The sequence below is a fragment of the Oncorhynchus tshawytscha genome, unplaced genomic scaffold (genome assembly GCF_018296145.1).
Source record: "Oncorhynchus tshawytscha isolate Ot180627B unplaced genomic scaffold, Otsh_v2.0 Un_contig_6231_pilon_pilon, whole genome shotgun sequence".
Lineage (NCBI taxonomy): Eukaryota > Metazoa > Chordata > Actinopteri > Salmoniformes > Salmonidae > Oncorhynchus > Oncorhynchus tshawytscha.
The window spans coordinates 46,335-66,325 of NW_024609473.1; the positions used below are offsets into that span (position 1 = coordinate 46,335).

The 19,991-nt window shown below is 40.4% G+C and overlaps 2 protein-coding genes, 1 non-coding gene and 1 pseudogene across 3 annotated transcripts; all 4 read right to left on the bottom strand.

The window, feature by feature from the left end:
* Window positions 1-1,803: 1,803 nt before the first annotated feature.
* LOC121844939 lies at window positions 1,804-8,408 on the bottom strand (annotated as a pseudogene).
* trnal-cag lies at window positions 8,332-8,414 on the bottom strand. The gene has a single exon. It is a non-coding gene; the product is annotated as a tRNA-Leu (tRNA).
* A 1,429-nt stretch (window positions 8,415-9,843) lies between these two features.
* LOC121844938 (sterile alpha motif domain-containing protein 9-like) lies at window positions 9,844-13,074 on the bottom strand. Its single transcript, XM_042315465.1, has one exon. It carries the CDS (start codon window positions 13,072-13,074, stop codon window positions 10,918-10,920), a length of 2,157 nt encoding a protein of 718 aa, XP_042171399.1. The 3' UTR covers window positions 9,844-10,917.
* Window positions 13,075-13,132: 58 nt separating this feature from the next.
* LOC112234788 (sterile alpha motif domain-containing protein 9-like) lies at window positions 13,133-19,764 on the bottom strand. The gene is made up of 6 exons (XM_042315464.1): window positions 19,509-19,764; window positions 18,059-18,345; window positions 17,184-17,285; window positions 16,335-16,406; window positions 16,062-16,116; window positions 13,133-15,847 (listed from the first exon to the last, which is right to left on the bottom strand). The coding sequence occupies exons 2-6, from the start codon at window positions 18,316-18,318 to the stop codon at window positions 13,133-13,135; spliced, it is 3,204 nt and encodes a 1,067-aa protein (XP_042171398.1). The 5' UTR covers window positions 18,319-18,345; window positions 19,509-19,764.
* Between the last annotated feature and the right edge of the window lie 227 nt (window positions 19,765-19,991).

Sequence of the window (19,991 nt, forward strand, 5' to 3'; positions counted from 1 at the left end):
TATATAGACTTTTTCTTTTCTTTTTTCTACTGTATTATTGACTGTATGTTTGTTTTACTCCATGTGTATCTGTGTTGTTGTATGAGTCGAACTGCTTTGCTTTATCTTGGCCAGGTCGCAGTTGTAAATGAGAACTTCTTCCCAACTAGCCTGTCTGGTTAAATAAAGGTGAAATAAAAAATGTAATAAATAGTCGTAAACCTTTTTAAGTCCCCAGTTGATATGAATATGGCCGGGACCTTTTCCTGACCATGTGACCTGACTAGGAAAATCTCCAGTTCTTTAACTAAGGCCTGGAGTTTTTCCTAGTCTGGTCATGTATAGATTCTCTTAGAAGGAACGGGTATGAGGAAAGGAAGCCATTTAAGAGTATGGAGAGGCATGTGAGTCACAGTGGCCTGGTCTGTCTGGGTCCTCCGGGTCAGCAGATGGAGACAAACACACATTAAACTCTGGGGACGACCAACAACTCCCTTTTGTACACTACTTTTGATCAGGACTCATGGGAAAAAATCATTAGTAGGAATCAAATAGAAGGATTCATAGTTTAGAAAGTGAGTGAATAAACCAGCAGCACTTGCAAAAATCAAATGGCTCTAGGTCAACAACCAATATATAAGATCTCAAATTAATAAAATAATGGACAGTCTTGCTGACAGTTGTGGCTGCTTTGTATGATGTATTGTTGTCTCCACCTTCTTGACCTTTGTGCTGTTGACTTTGCCCCAAAATGGTTGTACCATGTTTTTGCGCTGATACCATGTTGTGTTGCTACCATTTTGATGTCATGTTGTGTTGATACCATGCTGTGTGGTCATGTGTTGCGGCCTTGTTATGTTGTTGTCTTAGGTCTCTCTTTATGTGGTGTTGTGTCTCTCTTGTTGTGATGTGTGTTTTGTCCTATATTTATATTGTTTTTATTTGTATATATTTTTAATCCCAGGCCCCGTCCCCGCAGGAGGCCTTTTGCCTTTTGGTAGGCCGTCATTGTAAATAATAATTTGTTCTTAACTGACTTGCCTAGTTAAATAATGGTTCAAATAAAAATAACCCGCTTCTAGATTCTCCCTTGTTACTCTCAATACAACCACCAGTGTTGTATTGTATACACCACAAACTCCCCAATCACACACACACGCCCACTGACTATGTTTAAAATACATACATGTTGTAGTTCTCCATAGTTTCCACTAGATAGAGATATACACTGTGATAGAGTATATTTGGTTCTACTCATTAAACATTACACGAGGATGCAGTTACACTGTAGTTCCATGTGATATTGTTCAATAAGGGAAAGGAGGGCACTTCTTTTCTGGGTCAAAGTGGAAAACAAATAGTTTACTGAAGAAGAAGAAAAATATGGTTATATTTGACTCTGGTTGTGCAGTGATGGTGAAAGGGTTGAGTTAAGGGTTTTTGTGTGATAGTACGAAAGCCTTGATTTAGGGTAATGTAAAAAGGAAATACATTGGTTAACTGTGTGTGTGTGTGTGTGTGTGTGTGTGTGTGTGTGTGTGTGTGTGTGTGTGTGTCAATAACATCTCACTTGAAATACTCACAATATTACACCTTAAAAGAGTCTGGTAATTTCCTAGAAACATACATATTAGCTAGACCCACTAGACACAACCAGAAAAAGGGAGGGATGGTGGAGGATGAAATGAGGAAGGAGAAGGGAGGGATGGTGGAGGATGAAAGGAGGAAGGAGAAGGGAGGGATGGTGGAGGATGAAAGGAGGAAGGAGAAGGGAGGGATGGTGGAGGATGAAAAGAGGAAGGAGAAGGGAGGGATGGTGGAGGATGAAAGGAGGAAGGAGAAGGGAGGGATGGTGGAGGATGAAAGGAGGAAGGAGAAGGGAGGGATGGTGGAGGATGAAAGGAGGAAGGAGAAGGGAGGGATGGTGGAGGACGTGTCAGATGATTCAGGGCATGTTCTTTAAATAACACAAATAATCTTCATGACAGTTTATTAAAGTTGGTAATTCCCAATGATGATACTTACAGTAACAACACTAATCAGAAGAGCCTTGCATGTAGAGGAAGGGTTCTAGTAGAAACAACAGAGCCCCTGTCCAGAAACAACCCCTAACTAGCCCCTTCCTGTAAGCCAGGTGGAGATCTGAGAGGATTGGACAGGTTTATGCAATACAGGATCCTCTCATTCTCCTCTTTAAGCTCTTTCTCGTGAGCCTCTTGTTTCATTTTGTCTTTCTTCAGTTTCTCCTCCTCTCTGTGTATCTTCTCTTCATTCTCTCTCAGGATCCTGTTCTTCTCCTCTTCAATCACTCTCTCAGCCTCCTGGAAAATCTCAGTGGTGTAGTGGCTTCCTCCATTCACCTTCACCACATTGTTTATCTTCTCAAGGAGCTCAGTGACCCGGGAGTGAGTTCTATCTTTGTTGTTGAAGACATGATATCCCCATTGCATTTGAAAACTAAACTTCCTAAACTTGGATTTTCACCCAGGAAGTTGTCAATTGTTACACCATCACCATCAAGAAGGTCTCCATGTGTGAAGACAACCATGGTGTATTTCGATGCTTCATCACCGAAGAATCTCTGAATCATCTCCACGTTTTTCTGCCCCTCTTCAGTGAATCTTCCCAGCTTGATCACAACCAGGAACATATGGGGAGCAGGAGCAGAGAGAGAGAGATGCACAGAGTGATCTTGTTCAGTGCCTCTTCATTGGATAATGTAGTATGTAACAACCCTGGGGTGTCAATAACAGCTACATTTTGCCTATCCACCTTCCCTTTTCCTTTTCACAGTTTTTTGTCAGAGAATTAGAGGAAACCCTTGATTCTAAAGCTGATGCACTTTTCCCAGCTTCAGTCTTCCCGACCAGAACAATGCAGACCTCCTTTTGTGTCTGTGGTTGGAGTTCTGTTGGATTAAATGGACACGGCTGTTACCTTTTTAAAATAGGTCTAAGTCTTCATGTACCACACATTGTCACATTTTGAGGAACGGCTACATTTTTAAGTTTCACACTTCTTGACACAAAGCTGTACTTTATGGAATGCACAAAATAATCTGTGAGCATTGCCTGTACAGATCTTAATTTGAGCAAGTTTGCTACAACAGGAAAATATTCCTACAGCAACAGGAAATGTGAAATATAATGTGGATTTTAATTAATGGACATTTTTGAAGGGGTTGATACATTTTACATTATGGAAACTCAAGTCTGAAATTTGTGCGAGTCTGTTTTTCTGTCATAATTATTTTGTTGCTAAATTGACTACCATCAAATACCAACAAAACTCTACATGTTACTTTTATAAAATAAAGGCCACAGTACAAAAAATAAATGTCTAATCCATGTGTTCCTTTTTAGAATCATTACACATACTTTGGCCGCATTTCCAACACCTACTTTGGCCGCCTTTCCTTCCAGTTTTCTGCTGCCAGTGACTGGAACAAATTGCAAAAATCACTTAAGTTGAAGACTTAAATCTCCCTCACTAACTTTAGGCATCGTCTGTCAGAGGAGCTTACCGATCGCTGCAGCTGTACACAGCCCATCTGTAAATAACCCATCCAACCATATACCTACCTCATCCCCGTATTTGTTTTTGTTTTTCTGCTCTTTGCACACCAGTTTTTCTACTTGCACATCCTCATCTGCACATCTATCACTCCAGTGTTAATTGCTAAATTGTAATTACTTCTCCACTATGGCCTATTTATTTCCTTACCTCCTTACTTCATTTGCACACACTTTATACATATTTTATATTGTGTAATTGACTGTATGCTTGTTTATCCCATGTGTAACTTTGTGTTGTTGTTTTGTCGCACTCTTTGCTTTATCTTGGCCAGGTCGCAGTAGTAAATGAGATAAATGTAAATGAGGTAAATGAGATATTGTTCTCAACTGGCCTACCTGGTTAAATTTTAAAAATGTGGTGGTGCTTTCTGGTGACACTGTCAGTGATTATTTAAGAATCCAAGGCACACTTAACAAGCATTTGTTTTTCAACAGACAATGACCCAACACACCTCCAGGCTGTGTAAGGGCTATTTGACCTCAACCCACTTGTGAGATGGTTTGGGATGAGTTGAACCGCAGAGTGAAGGAAAAGCAGCCAACAAGTGCTCAGCATATGTGGGAACTCCTTCTATACTGTTGGAAAAGCATTCCAGATGAAGCTGGTTGTGAGAATGCCAAGAGTGTGCAAAGCAGTCATCAAGGCAAAGGGTGGCTACTTTGAAGAATCTAAAATCTAAAATATATTTTGATTTGTATAACACTTTTTGGTTACTACATGATTCCATGTGTGTTATTTCATAGATTTGATGTCTTTCTTATTTATCTACAATGTAGCAAATAGTAAAAAGAAAGAAAGATCTTGAAATGATAGTTCTTCCACTAAATTCGTTTTTGTACATTTTTCAGTAGACATTGTTTAAAGTAGCCCTTGTTCAGCGGGTTATGTGGTTTGTTCAACTTTGATTTCAATTGTTTTTGTTTGGCATACATTTTCTAAGTGAAAAAAACAGTTTTTTTCTAAGAGTCAAAGCGTAGTTCTGTTTCCGTTGAATTGCCCTCTGGAAATGACTTTTCTTTGCATGAAACTGTGAGGTTGTATCCTAACCTGTAAATGAATATAAGCCTGACCAAGCCAAATTCTAGCGCATTCCAAGCTTCTCGTAGATGGTGTTGATTCAAATCTGGTTGTTTTTCCCCATACTAAAAGTGAACCCATGGCTTTATGGTTGGATTATCCTTGGTAAAATAGAAGAGCAGACAAGCAAGGAGGACAATGATGTCTGTATCCAGTTTCTGAAAAAGTCAGAGAACTTACATGGAAGTTGGTTCTCTCCCCAACATTCTTTCAGATGCCTTTTCCTTGCTTCTCTCTCGTAGATTTTTTTTTTTAGACATCGTCTCTCTATGTGTCCCACACAATATCGATTACATTACACTTTTTCAACTGGTGCTCTACCCAAGGCAGCAAGACACTGCTGCCCTATTTGCCTAATGTGGAAACTTAGTCTTTAGGCTTATTTAGGAAGTTACCTGTAGATAATGACATTGTTAATTTGCTTAGAGTTTGTATTTTATAGACCAATAATGTAAGTCTATGAAGCAATGTGAGACTGAAAATATGTTCTATAAGATGCCCAAACAGAAAGAACATCAACATCACACTTCTCTCTACAGTAGCAACATTTCCTTCTGATCCAAAAGAGACCCGGATTGCTCTGGTTGGGAACACTAGACCTGGTAAGAGCTTGACAGCATTCCAAAACCCAAACATGACTGCTGAGTACTTAGTCTTCAATTCACTGTACAATACGGTGATGGAAACTGATTTGGGCTGTTCTACCTTATTTATTAGATTTTTGTTACGGGTTACCACAATTATCATTCCAGACAAGGAATGGGCTAAATTACAGTGTCATTTGTGTGCTTGTCAGAACACTACTGTTAATCTCCATACGTTTAATATTTCTCCACTTCCCAGTTTTGTCGGTGCAACAACCGTAAGTCTGATATACCTAGTTGTGTCTTTGAAAATAAATAAATCCTTAACTGGCTTCCTTTTTTGTGTGCTAGAGCTATTCACAGTTGAGCTCACTCAGTTTAGCTCAACGCTGATTGGTTATCATTTTTATTTATTTTTTTTAATCAGGGAGGCCAAATGCTTGCTGGCTTCCCTTGCATCCAATGCTACGGGCGGCAACAATGTCATACTCTTTTTGTCAAGACAGCATCCGATAATCGGGCTACACATACAGAGCAAGATGGCCTTTGTTTCGCTCACTCTGATGCTTTCTCTGGTGAGATACATTCAGCCTCCTGCAAATTGAAGGAAAAGTATGAAAACAGAGAGACAAGGATAAATAATTGTGTGTTTATTGCGGGGGAAGCCTGGCTTCCCTTTGCATCCATGAATAAACACTGATTGTAGAATTTAAACTCTGGGCTAAGTTACTGTGACTTTTTATTTAATTTATTAATTGAATTAGCTATGTATGTGTGTACATGCAATGTGAAAAGTGCATGAATGGCTTCAAAACATCATAATAGCCTAGATCATTTTAAAGGTACATTATGCAGAAATTTCTCTGCCATTTCCTGGTTGCAATAATTCTAATAGTTTGCCTAATATAAGTTTGTGATCAAACAAGCAAGTATAGCGTAGAGAGTCATTGTACCATCGAAACAGCTGTGAAATATGTTTTCAATAACCAAAAATATTGTATTTTCAGTTGTTTGAAGCTGGTGAACAAAATCAAAAGTAAAACATGCAGAAATGAAAGTTAAGAATGGGAAGAATAGAAATTGTGCACATAGCATAGATCTAAGCTTCTTAGGATTGATTTCAATGATATGACAGATCTATAACTCAAATTTCTGTCTGAATTTTGTAGGGTCACCCAAAAAAGTGACCTTTTGCAGCTTTAAATGTTTCAGGACAAAATGACATGTTTTTAAGTATTTTTTTGTTGTACTGGGCATAGTAACATTAGTAATATAATAAATATTTTTTTTTTGAAAAATGTTTTTATATATAGATTTTTTATATGTATGTTTACCTCACATAATATAATTGTAAAGTATGCATTTAGGTGTCTGTAATATAATACATGTGGCAAAAACAAATGTAGACATTAATAAATGCATTTCTATAGCTTCCAAAATATGAATTACAAACAAGGGGAGTGCCAAGATGGAGGCATGTTGGCTTCAACACAGCGCCCCCTATAAGTCATCTAGTATATATATAATTTATTGGCACAACACTATGCTTAACTATTCTCTTTGCATTTATACATGTTGCAAAATCAGTGCAGAGGTTAGTTTACCAAATCATAGTGTGTATTGCAGTGACTCATTCACAGTTCTGAGCGTTCTGAGCCCTCTCCTGTACTCCCTGTTCACCCACGACTGCGTGGCCATGCACGGCTCCAACTCAATCATCAAGTTTGCGGACGACACAACAGTGGTAGGCTTGATTACCAACAACGACGAGACGGCCTACAGGGAGGAGGTGAGGGCCCTCGGAGTGTGGTGTCAGGAAAATAACCTCACACTCAACGTCAACAAAACTAAGGAGATGATTGTGGACTTCAGGAAACAGCAGAGGGAACACCCCCATCCACATCGATGGAACAGTAGTGGAGAGGGTAGCAAGTTTTAAGTTCCTCGGCATACACATCACAGACAAACTGAATTGGTCCACTCACACAGACAGCATCGTGAGGAAGGCGCAGCAGCGCCTCTTCAACCTCAGGAGGCTGAAGAAATTTGGCTTGTCACCAAAAGCACTCACAAACTTCTACAGATGCACAATCGAGAGCATCCTGGCGGGCTGTATCACCGCCTGGTATGGCAACTGCACCGCCCTCAACCGTAAGGCTCTCCAGAGGGTAGTGAGGTCTGCACAACGCATCACCGGGGCAAACTACCTGCCCTCCAGGACACCTACACCACCCGATGCTACAGGAAGGCCATAAAGATCATCAAGGACATCAACCACCCGAGCCACTGCCTGTTCACCCCGCTGCCATCCAGAAGGCGAGGTCAGTACAGGTGCATCAAAGCTGGGACCGAGAGACTGAAAAACAGCTTCTATCTCAAGGCCATCAGACTGTTAAACAGCCACCACTAACATTGAGTGGCTACTGCCAACACACTGTCAATGACACTGACTCTACTCCAGCCACTTTAATCATGGGAATTGATGGGAAATGATGTAAATATATCACTAGCCACTTTAAACAATGCTACCTTATATAATGTTACTTACCCTACATTGTTCATCTCATATGCATACGTTGATACTATACTCTATATCATCGACTGCATCCTTATGTAATACATGTATCACTAGCCACTTTAACTATGCCACTTGGTTTACATACTTATCTCATATGTATATACTGTACTCGATATCATCTACTGTATCTTGCCTATGCTGCTCTGTACCATCACTCATTCATATATCCTTATGTACATATTCTTTATCCCCTTACACTGTGTATGACAGTAGTTTTTTTTGGAATTGTTAGTTAGATTACTTGCTCGTTATTACTGCATTGTCGGAACTAGAAGCACAAGCATTTCGCTACACTCGCATTAACATCTGCTAACCATGTGTATGTGACAAATAAAATTTGATTTGATTTGATTTGAGTCATAGACTGCTTTCAATGTAAGGAAACAAAAACCTTAAAGAAGTTAAATGGTTCATCTGTACCTTTAATTTTTGGGTGAAAGTGTTATAAGACTGAACAACATTTTCTGACATTCATTTCCTGTTGAATATAAATATGTTACAAAGAAAGGCATATTGCATCTACATTACAAAAATCAATGTCAGAAGTGGGATTCGAACCCACGCCTCCAGGGGAGACTGCGACCTGAACGCAGCGCCTTAGACCGCTCGGCCATCCTGACATACAGGACTTAGCTCAAATTACCAGTACATGAACGTGACAGTTTACTGTAGGTTGTTTAACCATGAGTATTGTGGGGAATACTACAATTATAATAAATTGGAAAAATGAAGAACATTATCCGCGGTTTACGCAACCATTGCATAAAGCCACGCCAAACGTTTGCTATTCGTTATGTTTTATAAAGAAATGCCTTCATAATAGCGAACCTTGCGTTGGTTTGCGTTCATTTAGATATCCGGTAAATAGCCTACTTTCTTAGCTATCTAGCTCCCTTTAGAATAATTGTTTATTACTATATCTTGCTTGCTGTCGTGCGGCTATAAAGGAGTAGCAGTAGCTAGCTAAGTCTGTTGGGCTATAGTTTTGGAAACTTTTGGGAACCCTTTACTTTACATTGGTTTTGGAAGTTAATTACGTTGTAATGTGAGAAAATGGCAGACAGACAGATACAGTAATTACACAAGCATATGGACACTACATGTTGTCTACAACAACCGTTATTGTATTGGACAGCTTGACTGAGAGAAAGTCTACATTCTCACAATCAGCATCTCACACACTTCTTTGGGCGACCCTATTGTATAAAAAAAATAATCACAAGAATACCTAGTTAACACGTAATCGGCCCCACACTGACAGTGTGTGATTTGTGTTGGTCCAGTAGAGGGTGGTGTCAGACCAGTTATTCTGACAAACTGTATTTCAGTGACTAAAACAGCAAAATCCTTTTTTTTTGTAGCAAATTAATAAAATCATGACAGATAGTCTCTATCTGCCTGCTGTGTTTCTATTTGAAAATAACATTCCTACTGATCAGGAAAAGTATATTCCAGGGATGGCCATTTTGTATAGTTTTCCAGCTGAACATTGGCAGATGGTAAGATATAGAAAAGCCAGTGGCACATGAAAAAGGTTCTGGTAAATTAAACACAACAACAACATAATCAAACAGTGCTTTACTGTAGGTTATGAATATTCATTTGGCACACTACCAGGTTCAAAATTGTATATTGGCCGAGGTATATTGGTCATATACCACACCCCCTCGTGCCTTATTGCTTAATTCTATATTTTTCTACTGTATCTACGTCCATGCCACTCTGACATTGGTCGTCCATATCTGCATATATTCTTAATTCCATTCCTTACTTAAGATTTGTGTGTTTTGGGTATATGTTGTTAGATGTTACTGCACTGTCGGAGCTAGAAGCACAAGCATTTCGCTACACCCGCAATAACATCTGCTAAACATGTGTATGTGACCAATACGATTTGATTTGAAAAGTGTCACATATTAAAATATTTTCAGTAGGGTGCAAGACATGCAGGTAACATTTTTTTATAGAATCATAATTGTTTTACATAACATTCAGGGGAAAAAATATCCTCAAATATATACAGGTATATACTGTATATATATATATATATAGTATGCAATTCTCTTTATTCCATTAACAAACATTGACAATAGGTTTTCTCCTCATCTCTTTTCTCTTGTAAATAATGTAGCATATAATTTCAAATAACCACGCAATTGAATGTATTTAGACAAACATCTGAAGAAGATACATAACTTGCAGAAAGTCAATATGCATTGTAACACAATAATCATTCCGTAGTTTCAATAAACACAATGCAAAACCATAAAACATGTTTAAAGCATTGAATAGTTGCAAATGGTTTATAGGTCTACAATCCTTGTTCATTGGTCTGCTACTGTATAGTACTGTATGTTACAATTAGAGGGACTTAGAGACAGAATTACAGGGACTTAGAGAAAAATGACAGGGACTTAGGGACAAAATTACAAGGACTTAGAGACCAAATTAGAGGGACTTAGAGACCAAATTAGAGGGACTTAGGGACAAAATTACAAGGATTTAGAAACCAAATTAGAGGGACTTAGAGACCAAATTACAGGGACTTAGGGACAAAATTACAAGGATTTAGAAACCAAATTACAGGGACTTAGAAACAAAATTACAGGGACTTAGAAATAAAATTACAGGGACTTAGAGATAAAATTACAGGGACTTAGAGACCAAATTACAGGGACTTAGAGATAAAATTACAGGGACTTAGAGATAAAATTACAGGGACTTAGAGATAAAATTACAGGGACTTAGAGATAAAATGACAGGGACTTAGAGACCAAATTAGAGGGACTTAGAGATACAATGACAGGGACTTAGAGACATTACAATCCATTCTGATGCAAGATTGATTGTCATTGTTTCACCTCTAAAAGCATGAATGATTCATTGTTGAATGTCACCCGACACCTGTTCTCTCTGCTTTGATTATTTCCAGGTGGTTGAGGTTGGGTTTCCTCACACAGTGACAAGAGCACACTGGTATCTTACTTAATGTGATTCTGTCCTGGTTCACAGACATTCACCCCAGTCAAACCCTCTAGGCCTATATAACTTCAATGGAAGCCTTTCCTTTCCCTAAGTGCAAACGCTTGCATCCCTTCCTCAGTCTGCCTGATGGTAAGCTGTTTACTGGTCATTTTCATACTTTATGTCATAAGCCACGGGTCCCTCCATGGTGAATCCAAGGTAAAAGGAGACCTCCTCCGTACTGCATCCACTCCGGACTCCACCAAGGTATACTGGACGCACTGAGATTTTCAGATTGCCCCCGTAGTAAACATAAATGTCACCGTTTTCCGTTTTCCCTTTGACCCGTTGTAACAGGTTTTGTATCTCAGGATCCCTCCATATTGCTCCACTTTGCCACAGTTGATGCGGGTTTGGGGGTCTATCTTTGGATGAGGCCTTCTTGTGTGATGTTTTGGGTCCCTCTTTGTACAGCAACTGATCAAGCCTGCCTTTGTGAATTATTCTCCTCAGTCCTCTTGATTTCCCGAGGTAGAAATGTGCGATGCAACTCTTCGCCGGAAATATGTGGGAGAAGCGACGATGGAAAGATTTCTTCGATGAAGTGACATACGTGCCAATGTTTTTGAACGTTGTGGTGCTCTCAAGCAGGTTGTCCTTTCTTGGCCACATCAGCAACATTGAGAGGTAGTACAGCTCTGTGCAGTTTGAATGGGTTCCCTCGTCTTGCAGTGCCTCATTGAGAAGGGAGACCAGCTCCTCGTACCTCTTCAGCAATGTTGAGCTTTGCTTAATGCAGTGAAGAACAATGTTTGCAAGGATGAAATTGATCCGGTCAGCCATGAGTTTCCGTGTAGAATTTTGAACAATGAACTGCCATTTCTTCAGAATTAATTCAATTTGATTCCCATTCTTCTCATTCAGATACTGGAGAAGACCAGCAAATGAATCTGCTCGCTTTTGCTCCAAATAGTTCCGCTGCTCCTCTATCTCCTGCCGGAGACTCAGTTTTGGTTTACTGGCCCTTTCAGAGGCTCTCTCTTCTCCGGAGGAACAGAAGATGTGAATGTACTTCTTGAAGAGCTCTGATACTTTCCGTTTGTTTCTGTCCTCTGCTGTCTCCTTCTCAATTGACCTTGGCTTCAGGTATGTGAAGTAGTTCTCAAAAAAACGGAACATCTCCTTCAGCCGTGGCTTCAAAGAGACCAAGAATTTCTCGTGGTCTGACAGAACAGCAATGAATTGATCATTTGTACTGTTTGTTGTTTCATGAAAATCACTCACTGGCAAGTGGTTTTTGAGGAACTGCAGCATTTTGTCTCGCTGGAGTGCGTCACTTTTGTTGAAGAAAGGAATATCTTTGATGATATCAAAAACAATAATTGAAACTTCCATTTCACCGACATACCCAGATGTGTTGTAGGTTCGTTGCCTCTTTCTGTTGGGCAGATCAAGGGAATCCATTGTCTCATCCTTCTTTGCGAGTTCCTGTGAATCTCTGAATGCTTTGGTGGCTTGAAATGCTAATTTTAGGCATTTGTCTAACCCTTCTGGAGTGAGCTCCTCAGCACGTTCAATTTCATATTTCAGGTGGCTTTTGTACACCTGTCCCAATGTGTCTGCAATGTAAGAATTGTACATTTTCTGCTGTGCATCCTTGGCCCATTGCAGAGCAGATATATAATCCTTCTCTTTCAGATAGAAATGCCTTGCCAAAGCTTGTGGCAGAGTTGCATTTTTGTCAAATCTCATTGTTGCTCTTACAAGAACTTCTTTGATTTGGCTGATTCCCTCATCCGTCTGTATGTCTTCAATCAAAGGAGAGAAGAGTGTATCTTTGTCATGTCCAAGTTCCTTTCGTTGCCGCGTGATCAGCATACTTTGGATGTTTTGAACCAGGATGTCCTTACCCATGCCAGATTTGTACAGCAAGTCACAGTGTAACAGACTGGTTGTTATTTCCCCCAGTTGAAGCTTGTGCTTTCCGGTGAGGACTTTGAGGCAATTACTTGCAATCATTTGGTGTAGAAACCGAACTGCCTGATAAGTGCCGTGCTCTTCAATGTCGAAGCGCATCAGTAGCGTGGAGTATGGGTTCATTTTGTCCTCAAGTGTCTCTTTTCCCCACAGAGCATTCCTAATCCCCACAAAATCCTCACATAGGGACAGGGCCATGTAGGAGCCGTTCACATATGTATTTAGCAAAGCTAAGAGTGAAAATAGCTGTCCTTCTTTTCTGGAGGTGTCAAGGTCTTTCAGGGTGTTGCACACCAGATTCTTGATGTACTTCTCACTGAAATTGTTTGTCATGATCATGAAGGCGTAGAACGTTTCAGGTTTTTGATGGTGACCTTTGAGCTCTTTCAGTTTCACCTCAAAGAAGCTCTGCTTTGGTGGAGAGCTTGTTGATCATGAACACATTGTCAAGTCGGCTGTTTCTGGAGCTCTCTGCTGGAATCTGGGATCTCTCACAGTTCAGTATGATGACCATCAGAGTGTCAGGTTTCTTCTTCTCGTTGGCTGCACTTAGTATGCATCTCTGTAGGTCTTCAACGTCCTCCCAGTTGTCCACCAAGAGTAGAACAGGAGAATAACTCAACTGCTTCTCTTTGCCACAGGTCAGCAGGTGTGTGACTTGGACTGCGATCTCACTGTTCTGTGCTGTGGTGTTTTTCAGAACAGCACATCTGAATTTACATCTCAAGTTCCACAAAACGTGCATGGCCAGTGTTGTTCCACCACATCCTGGATGATGGAAGAGGTTTATTATTATGCATGGTGATGTGTACCCCTCTGTAGGTGTGATCAGGTTGTGAAGATCCTCATACTTGTCACGTTTGATGAATGGCAGACAACCTGGCCTCTCGGACAAGTAGAAGTTCCACCAAGTCACTTGTCCGCCTCTGTAAAAGTCCTCCTCCGTGTTGGTCTTGAATTCCTCAAAAGTGTCTTTGGTTTCAATTTCAGTGTTCTCACATTCATTTTCACTCAGTATATCAAGTACGGTCATCAGCTCTTCGTCTTTTTGTGTCAGGAGGACTGAACTGGAGCCAGAAGATGGCAGATATCTCCTAGAGGACCGTGTCTGGGGTTCTTTGATTTTCCTGATGGTGCAGTCGATTTCAGTCAGGCTCAATTCGTAGATACATTTACTAGTAATATCCACTTTGCAGCGAGTGTTTATCATGTCTCTCCATTGACTGAATACATTTGAATCTTTGCATATGCAGAGCATATTATCCTCACCCTCAAGAGTGCGATAGATGGCACAAAAGGCCTCAAGTATAGGGCTTGAGATGTCAGTGACTCCTGAGTGAAGCATGAACACCACAAGTAATCTGTCTTTCGACAAGACGTCTGGATTGCAGAGAAATGAAACCATATCGCTGATTTCTCCAGCACGTTTCTTCAGCCATTCACTGGTACTGAAAGGTCTGTCTGCTTCACTGACCTCATTTGCTCGACCATTACAAAAGACCCAGCTTGTCTGCTTAAACAAGTTCAGCTTTCCGATAACAGTGGAGACATTGTCATTAGTATTGTACATTCGAGGGTAATGAAGATTCGCTATGCGATCTGTTCTGTAGAAACTGCATGTCCCGTTCATGTCAGATTCTGGGTCAAACTCCAGCACTGCAAACAACTTCATCTCCTTCAAAAACCCCAAATGTTCATGAAGACTGGGGTGGCACTTGTTTGTGACAACTATAACTTGCAATGAGCTTTCAAGTGTGTCTCTCCCATGAGTTATCAATTGTTTTAGCCTCTGACCTTGGTGGTTTTGGTTTTGGGTTATCTGCTGACAGTTGCTCTCCTCTTTTGACTTACGTGCTGATGACCAACATTTGACTTCCTCTGTCAAACCTCTCATCTTCTCCTGTAGACTTCTGGGATTATTGTTTGCAAGAATGTTGATGCTCTTTGGACCTTGTCGAATAAATAGACATTCAGTTTTGTATTCTTCTCCATTTTGTTCAGATATTATTGAGGTATAGAAAAGCTTCTCTTGAGTCTGTGAATAACTTGGGACAACATCAACTTCTATCACCCACTTGTCTGAAGTCGCGCCATCTAGACGTTGAACCTGAAAGAATTTTGGAGGTCTGATGCATGCTCTTGCGATATTTGTTTCTTCTACAAAGTGTTCCTTGAGATGCATGTCAAACCTGTCTGTATACATGTTGAATGATGGCAGGTTTTGCCCAATCACCTGTCCATGCATGTGTCCGTGCCCGCCTGTCACCCCAAAATGAATGGTCCCATTGGTGCGAGAGTTCATGCAGGCTGCGGAAAAACGAAACACTTCATTGCTGAACTTTTCCAGAATATCTATCTCACTGGCTTCCTCTGTGCTTGGCAGGAGCTTGTACTCATGTACCGGGTCAATGAGATTGCTTGGACCGGATTCAGGGGGGAGGGTATCATTTTGTATGTATGTGAACGATAGGTCGTTTTGGTCAAAGGGACGTGGGGGACATATTCTCTTCTCCAGATTTGGAGCAGTTTCTCTTAAGTGGTCAAATGATGAGATGGACGTCTCACTTTGTCTCGTATTGTCCTCCATATTTCCATAAGCTGGAATGGATTCCGACTCTACCATTGGCAGTAGAATGGGGGATGCAACATCTGAACCAGAATGTCTCAGTTCTTCCACTGATGTCCATGATGAGCTTAGACTTGGAGCCACCGACTCCGATTTCACACTGTCAGAATCCAGAGTTTCCTCATGTGACCCCATCCTAGCTTCTGGTATGGCTTTAAATCTAAATCTCTCCTGTCTTCTGAAGGGATCACTCTCAGGGGATCTCATGCTTCTCCCTACACTCTCCAAGTCGTTTCTCAGTATCTCTACATTTTTTATGATTTGAATCGCAGGCCCAAACTTAACACCGAAATCAGTCAAGTCCTGTTTCTCAATGCAAACCAGGCTAGCTCCTGACACGTCCTGTTCATAAAGTTTTGTTGCGACCTCAGGGAGTTTGAGGCTACTAATTAGCCACTCTTTCACATGCTCCTTCGTCCAGTCTTCGATTCTCTGTGGGAATTCTCTGAGGTTGCTGACTCTGTTCATGCCATGATGTTCAGTATGCTGAGAACCCAAGAAATAAAAACGATCATCACCATAGGCAGTTGTATTTCTTTTTAAACCAATTAACAGTTACTGTACCTGCACATATAGTTGATATTTTTATTTGCCAAATCACCAATGCCAATTGCTTATTATTATTGAAACTAAGAACAATCCACTGAATATACATTTACTATGCATACATAGAGTTTCAGCTTAAAACTTGCAAACATACCATTGTTGCATGCACTCCACCAATGGACAGTTGTGTTGTGTCTGATGTCATCATCCTACAAGTGGTGGAAATACATTAGGTGCAAATACATTCATTTGAAATTAAACAAATTGATGTTTTGGATCACCTCAAATGTGTTTTTTTTATACATACATGCAAGGTATTGTGCATTTTAATTTTGTTGATTTTTTTATAGTAAAAATTCCCACATGACCCACTTTAGATACTTTAAATTATTTAAAAAATCATCTATTAATTAAAATCATAAATGACCTTGAAGATGGACCCATTGACTGGTCACTCTTCATTGACAGATAGCTGGGTGTAGGTGAGTCTGCTCCCTCCCTGCAAACAAAATAATTGAGGTGTGTTTTTAATCAATCCTATGCTTATGTACAGTCGCTTTTACCGATCTGCAAGATGTCTATTAGAAATCACATATTCAAAAGTGTCTCCGAGTAGGAGTGCTGATCTAGGATCAAGTCCCCCTACATCATTATGATCTAATAGATAATAGGCAGAATCTACCACACACCCAAACCAATTTAGTGAGGGTGCTAGAGTCAAAATGCTAAACTGGAGAAACAGGAAAAAGTCGCTGCACTTTTCCAGACAGATGAAAATCTATTTATTTAATTGTGGCTGAGCTTTCGGTCAGTCAACCGTCATCAAACCATATGCAAAATAATATTCAAAACTGATGCTAATCAAAACTGATGCTAATCAGTACTGATGCTAATCAAAACTGATGCTAATCAGTACTGATGCTAACCATAACTGAAGCTAATCAAAACTGATGCTAATCAAAACTGATGCTAATCAGTACTGATGCTAATCATAACTGATGCTAATCAAAACTGAAGCTAATCAGTACTGATGCTAATCATAACTGATGCCAATCAAAACTCAAGCTCATCAGTACTGATGCTAATCATAACTGATGCTAATCAAAACTGAAGCTAATCAGTACTGATGCTGACCAAAACTGATGCTAATCAAAACTGATACTAATCAAAACTCCTACTCTGAGACTGTGAAAACGGGCCCAGACCTTTTGTCTTTTGTCGATTGTTGGACGTATTGACACATTGCAACGTCCTCATTATGAAAATCATAAATGACCTGCGATTGGGAATAAACTCTCTCTTGTAGTTTATCGGTGGATCCATTGAGCGGTCACTCCTCATTGACACACAGCTGGATGTAGGTGACTCTGCACCCTCCCTGTGAAATATACAGTCAGTACCCTAACCCTATAACATAGCTTGTAAAGACAGTTGGAAATCGGGACCCATATTCATCCACATGCAGTGTTCACACTGCACGAGTCTCCTTATCCCTGGGTTTATTGAGATTTTAGCCTAGGGCTATGCAAGTCTTCACACTTGCACATTCTAGCACCAACCTTAGCCCAGGGCTACCTGGCCTTGCTCCGGAGCAGGGTTAGGTCCAACTTTGTAGGACTAGACCCAGAAACCCGGTGCCAAAATAGCCCGTGTGAAACGGGGGTCAAGAAAAACGCATAGAATATTTCACTGTCCAATCACAATAGCTGCATTTTCACTTCATTTTCATATGCTTGTGATGAGTTCTGCACGCTATTTTAATAAGTACATTTATACTATTTCATCCTTCCATCTGAGGACAAAAACCTGACAAAAAAACATACTTTCATCGGTGTGAAAACATTGGTTGCTATGGCTAACAAAAACAGTTCCTATGTAGGCATGCTAACGTCTGCTCCCCACTGTCCCCAGGATATTTTAGCCCAGGATTAACAAATGTTAGTGTGAACACAGGATAAGTTAGCCCAGGGTCAGTCTTAGCCCAGGGCTAAGAACATTGCAGTGCGAAAAGGCCTAAAGTGTCTCACAGTAGTAGTGTTGATTGAGGATCAGTTCCCCTCTGTCCATATAATATTATTCATTATGATCTAAAAGGCAAAGCTGATCCTATAGCAACACTCCTACTCTGAGACTGTGAATACAGGCCCAAACCTTTTGTCTCTTGTGCCATGTCCTCTGTGGAAGTTGATTGGCTGACCCATTGAGTGATCACTCTTCATTGACAGACAGCTAGGTGACTCTGCTCTCTCCTCCTGGGCCACCAAGCCCTGTTTACCAGGGCAGAGAAGACTTGACCCTGCAACGTCCTCATTATACTCCTGTGGGGCGGTGGGACTACTATGCAGCCATTGGCGGACATGTTCACTCTTCCCACTCTCTGCACCCTCAGGCGATACAGTGGTGTCACTCATCCTGTCTCCACACCAGCATTCAGGTTCCTGACAAAGAAAACGAAGCGAGAGGGGTGAGAGGAAAGATCCGAAAAACCGCTCTTTAGCAGTAACTTCTTTATTGAGGATAAGTGTACTTACTGTGACTGTGATATGTGGTTGTCTCACCTTGCTGTCTTAATAAGATGAGTGCACTAACTAACTGTAAGTCGCTCTGGATAAGAGCATCTGATAAATGACTCAAATGTCAAATGCTCTTTAACCATGTATCAAAATCTCCCGCTAACTTCATTCCCTTTCTGAAACTCTCAGCATTGAAACAAGCGGAAGCAATGTACCAGACTTCTTGTCCAAATCATAGAGAACCAGGTCTAGTAAACACACATTCCTATATGACCACAACAGACTAATACCTCTCCTCTGTATAGAAACCACTTGGGATACTCGTAGGAAATGTATTGTTTCCCAAACGTGGTAGTTATGTTGTTTGTAGAAAAGGCGTATCATATTGTGTCACCTTCAATAGGCAGACTGGGTGACACATGTGCATTCCCATGCAGTAGAAAGCTACAGTTTCTACAATAGCCAAAGAGGATAACGGTAATCTGGTTACTCTCTCCTATGGTCCAGGGATACAAGATCAGACACCTCCCCTCGATGACTCAGCAGTGGTTGCACATGCAGTACATTTCATTTGAGAGTCATACTTACCCGGAACTTCAGCTTCTCATATGAACTTGTGATTTGAATAGTGTCATGGTTATTTGACAATGGCTTACTTCCCAAACATTACCATGAAAAGCAAACAAACCTATTCATTGCCTATCTCCTCATCGAACATGGATTAGACTGAATGAAAACTTGTGTTTCTGCATTCCAGAGGCACATAATATACCAGGGAGTGTACTGTAACTCTGTACTGTAGACTTGCTACGTCAAATAAGATTTTCCCTCAGGAGCCATTTGATTTCAGTACGCTATTGAGTAAACTTGGACCTTCGTCACTCACGGAGTATGTCTGATTTATACATTCAGAATCTCAGTTATTGCATGAGAAGTAATCTGTACGATTATTATTATTATAACGAGCTCAACGTAATTAGGCTGCATTCATTTGTAATAAATTGACTAATTACAGCAGTATTTTTAGTTTAGAAAGCATTTGTGTAGACAATAACAGAATATATCCAAGACTTTAAACAGAACCTTACCACTCAGAGTCCTAACTTCACTCATATCTGCACAGTTTGAAAGGTGTGCTCTTAGATCCTGTGCAGCCACAGAAATATCCGTAACCGTTTCCCCGCTGTATTCTTCACAATGAACCACTAAACTCGTCACGTATTCTGGGCCGCACCTAGGAGGTGTAGAATTTAACCCCAGAAGCTACTAATACAGGAGAAATATGGTCTATTTAGTAGCTCACAGCTAGTAGATCCTGAGCCTGCGTCTGAAGAGGAGGCTGATATCCGATCATACTTTAGACCTACCCATGATCTCCATATAAGGAAACCAAAGGGCAGAGTCAGGGTTTGTGGGAGGTAGCTTTGGATATATATTTCAGATACTTGTATCTTGGACTAAAATATATTAGGAAGTAGAAAGCAAAACCTATTGACTCCGGTAAGATAAAATAATAAAGAAAAAAACAGTTAGAGGAGCTTCTTCTATGAAGTGTGGTTTGTGTTTTCTAC